Source organism: Hoplias malabaricus, chromosome 5 (genome assembly GCF_029633855.1).
Source record: "Hoplias malabaricus isolate fHopMal1 chromosome 5, fHopMal1.hap1, whole genome shotgun sequence".
Lineage (NCBI taxonomy): Eukaryota > Metazoa > Chordata > Actinopteri > Characiformes > Erythrinidae > Hoplias > Hoplias malabaricus.
Window position 1 is genome coordinate 23419753 of NC_089804.1, and position 4852 is coordinate 23424604.

The 4852-nt window shown below is 35.6% G+C and overlaps 1 protein-coding gene across 1 annotated transcript; it reads left to right on the forward strand.

The window, feature by feature from the left end:
- Positions 1-1190: 1190 nt before the first annotated feature.
- On the forward strand, positions 1191-3908 carry rpl29 (ribosomal protein L29). Its single transcript, XM_066672419.1, has 4 exons — positions 1191-1239; positions 1724-1777; positions 2144-2208; positions 3729-3908. The coding sequence occupies exons 2-4, from the start codon at positions 1741-1743 to the stop codon at positions 3819-3821; spliced, it is 195 nt and encodes a 64-aa protein (XP_066528516.1). The 5' UTR covers positions 1191-1239; positions 1724-1740; the 3' UTR covers positions 3822-3908.
- Positions 3909-4852: the final 944 nt, after the last annotated feature.

Sequence of the window (4852 nt, forward strand, 5' to 3'; positions counted from 1 at the left end):
GTGTGGGCAAGAATAATATAAATTCCCCTTCCATTGGGATGTGGCAGGGTTACTGGATGAGAGAGAGAGAGAGAGAGAGAGAGAGAGAGAGAGGACACTGAGTATCACATGCTGAAGCTGGAGGAGGAGGAGAAGATGCTGCTCATGTCACATGTGTGAGGTGAAATGAAAAAGCTGCAATTATGTGCTTCCTTGAACAAATTGAGCAATTTGGATTCTACACTGAGAACAGAGGATAATCTCATTTACATCGTCTCACACTAGAGACAGAATCTGTTCAGGAATATTACTGCAATAAAGCAAATGAAAAAGAAACCTAAGATAAGAATTGCTTCTTATTGCATGCTGTGAATATTATAATTTACCAAACTAGTAATGAGAATTTTGTCCATTCAGTGTCCCATTACATTTACATTTACAATATACATTTTCCTATTGTATATTTGTAGTTATGTTATGATGTGTTGCACCCCAGAAATTCTCCAGGATCTCTTATCAAGAATAGCTCCTTCAGATGTATCATATATTATTATAAAGAATTTTTAAACATAATTTGAAAACACTTCAATTATTCTTGTTATTATTATCTTATCTTTATATTTCGACAGCTGTAATTATTTTTATGATATTTATTTTAATAAAACCAGCTATTTCTAATAAATTATCTGTGTATATATCTATATAAAATGCACAAGGAGTCAATGTAAATTTTCAAGATGTTTTTACAGGAGTAATACAGACATCTGCTGGAAAAATTAGGAATTGCAGCTTTTGAATTATTCTCATGCTCTACGCTACATTAGTGGTAAAATTATGCTTCATACACCTAAATATGTTTAATAAAAATATTTTGGATTAATACCTGTATTTACAGCTGCATTTTAAATACAATTTTGTAGAATTATTTTTTTAAGTGAGAATTTACCCAGCACACTAGCTTTGTTTAAATTGGCTCCCTACTCCCTACCTAGTGCACTAAATAAATCTGAAAACAGCGTTTCGTACGCCTAATAATGCATATCTAATATCTAATACAACCCGTCATTTTTTAGTTCATACTGGTTTTCTAATACTGAAGTTCGTCGAGGGATAAGACAGATTTTGGTAGTTCTTGTAGTGCACAACGAAGGGAGCAACTGATCGTTTGGGACACTATTTTCCCTTTACTGTGTCTTTTATTTTTCCCACAATCCCCTGCGCGCTCTCTCTCTTCCGTCTGTGTTTCTGTGAGTGAAGCAGGTATTGAATTTTCCGCAATTTATTTTTGCAATCTGCCCTAATCCTCTGGATTTGGGAGATATGTGTAAAATGCTATTGCCCTGATGTGTTAATAAGCTTATTTCAAACTATAATTTTGGGTTATTGAGATGATACATTTTGTTTAAGTGGTTATCTTTAGCTTGCTCTTGCTACGTGAACTACAGTCACATTTTACCTGTAAATGATGCCATAAAGGCTATTTGTTTGTTAATCTACATCGGCACTTGCATGTTCCGTATATAACCACTGTTCAATATATAAAAAAAGGCTTAGTAAATTTGTCTAGCACCTTGTTGCAATTTTTCATTCCACCTTAAACGATGCAGCAGTTAACTTAAGGCATTTAAGGTGGAACGGATTTTTTTTTAGCGCCAACAAAAATGCTTGTATCAAAAACAAGACTAGTGTGTGACTTCATAATATTCTGTGTATCAAAACCAACCTGTACTTTTGTTTATTTTAGAGACAGCGTTATTGAAAATGGCAAAGTCCAAGAACCACACCACTCACAACCAGTGTAAGTGCTTTTATTTAAGATTTAGCAGCCTTTTCCGTGTGTTACGTTAGATTTGTCTCTCACACACAAGCCAGTTGTATCCCTTGATTTAGCATTTCATACTAAAGCTTGACTTTGAAAGTGCACCATCTCAGTGAGTTTCTCACACTTAGCTACGTTTCCCATCTCACGTCTCAAAACAAAGACAGAATCTCTTTAATAACATTCTTTGTCAAAGTGTACCCAGTCTGTTTTAACAGGAGACAGTGCTCTGACCTTAAAGCAATAGTTAATGCCCAGTTTGTTGTTTTCTGTGAAATAAACATCTTTATGTTCAAATTAAGTGTAATTGTTTCATCTAATTGTCTGTATTGTTTATGTATACAGCCCGCAAGTGGCACAGAAACGGCATCAAGAAGCCTCGCTCTCAGCGCTATGAGTCTCTGAAGGGGGTGAGTTGGTTAACTGGTGTTGCTGTTCTGTGTGTGTTGATATAAAGCTATTATATAGACTCTCTCAGTACGTTTTATTATGTTTTATCTCATGCAGAAAAGTTGCCCTGTTTGATTTTTTAATAATCCCAAGTTTGAAAGAGTCAATGGGTTTGGTTTCCTACTATATACAGGGGGTCCTCGACATACGACGTGTCGTAAACCGATTTTCGGTGCAAGTCCTGGCATATTGCACTTAATGTAAGGTATTTTGTATAATTTGTGCTGTAGTTCGAATGTTAGATCCTCTTTTGTAAGTTGCTTTGGATAAAAGCGTCTGCCAAATGCATAAATGTAAATGTAAGTCGGAACATGCGTACATACTGTACGTGAGTAACATACTGTAAGCGCTTATCCTATCCTAACACCTATCCTCCTCGGTCCTGAGGCACGTAACCGTGTATTCTTCTGCTGCGCAAACCAAACACGAACTTCGTGTTACGCCGTTTACGACACAAAACCACTTGAGTCGAAACAAGGCTTTATACACTAAATGGGAGATGTGTCGTAACCACGAAACATCGTAACTCGGGCCTGACGTAACCCGAGGACCTCCCGTATATTTTTATTTTAGTGTGACGTCCCAGTGGATATGACATGGAAGTTGAGTTCCATTCTGAAGAGAGAGAAAAAAAAAGGAATGCACCTTTAGTGCTGGTGCTTGGGTATAATTCCCTTCGTGGCAGCAGTTTATAAATTATTCCAGATTAGTGAATTAATTGAAGTGATGTGTTTGGGGAAGGTGTCAAACACTTTTCTTAACTTGTGGTTGTTATAAAACCGATTAAATATTTCATCCATCATCACTAAATATACTTTGCTATTTACTACTGCCACTTTGCTCACGTGGTGGAAAGCGAAATGAATTACGAAGAACTACAAACATTTTATAAGAGGATCCTAAGAGTTAACGATTAAAGGACAGTATGAGTTTTTGAATCTTTAAATCTTTCGCTGCATTGAAGGATTTGTACTTGAATTATATTTTATTGTCTCATTCCAAGAAGAAATTATATTTAGACGACACGTCTTCTCAGTTTTAAACTTTCTGTATCTGCAAGGTATTCATTTACCTACTGACATCAGTTTCTAATGTTGTTTTCTAAACGGAATAAGCAATATTTACTTACTCAATTACTTTGATTGTTATGCTTTGCCCCGTAGCATATGGAAGAGACTTTTCAGGCCTAGTGAATTTTTTAAGTGACTCTTAAAAAGCATGACATTTAAAAAAAAAATATATATATATATATATATATATATATATATATATATACACATTTGTGTAATATTTGGTTTATGGATGGTTTTGGTTGGATGCATGTATGGTGTGGATCACTTGCAGATCCGTGAACTAGGAGAAGAGTAAGGCTTATAGTTGTTTTATAGGAGGTAGTGTCTACAAGTAAAATAAAACATTTAAGTTATATAGATCGTTATTCTTCTGCTGAAATGTGATGTGTTTATTTCTATTTTGAAAGGTTGATCCCAAATTCCTGAGGAACATGCGCTTTGCCAAAAAACACAACAAGAAGGGTTTGAAGACCATTGCAAAGAAGGAGGCATCCAAATAAACAGGAGAATCATTCTGCAGAGGATCACCTGATACTGCAAAAGGACTTTATACCATCCATAATAAAGCCATGCTTTGTTAATTGGAATCACTTGAATTTTTTTTCTTCTATACACCACAATGTAAATGTTTGTGTTTCTCCACTTCATTCTTCGTTCACAGTCGTTCACTGGTCTTAATGTTGTGTTTAAGTCTGTGGAGCTCGGTATTGTACGGTGAAAAATACATTTAGAAAGGGAAACTGGTTGGTGATTTTGCTGAATAATAGGTTTTAGGATATGAATTGAGACAGGGCCATGCTCTAATCAGTATTTAGTGCAGCTCATGTAGATTGACATGGGGGAAAATCCTATTCATCTTGGCATCATCATCAAATGATTCTGGAATGCCTAGAAATGTCCACCATCTCCTAGTCCCTTATTGATATATTTTACTATTTGAGATTTAAAGAAAGATTAAAAGTGAAAATTTCTAATATCCTGACAAAACAGTTTTGAATTTATACGAATGACAGTCTGTGCTGCAGTGAGTATATAAAAATTTTATAGCAACACTACGCAATACTTCAAAATCACTTTTAAATACGCCACTGACCTGAGGGTTTCCAATGCTCGTCCAAAATTGCCTAGTGCAGTTTCTGCAGTACTGAGCCCAGAGTAGCAACAACAGAGACTCTTCCTTTTAAAGATCTGTGAAGCATCATAATAAAAGCTGAAAAATCTATAATAAAAAAATATTACGTAGTGTTCCTTTAACATAGTGTCCTTCAATGTCAGTTGAGAGGATATATCTAGCTGCCTTGTTTTCTCAGTTCCGCATATTACAGTTTTCCTCAATTGCCAAGACACATTTCCTGAAACCATGCATCCATTTCTCCAAACTGTAAACACAAAACCCAATTCACACACTAAATTCACAAAACCTCTGACTCTTCCTGCAAAACCGAACTATGGCCTCAAAACAGTCCAAGCAGTGCTCAAAACCAAACAATGTTGTCAAATCAGGCCTCGAGTCAATCACAGTGATAAACAG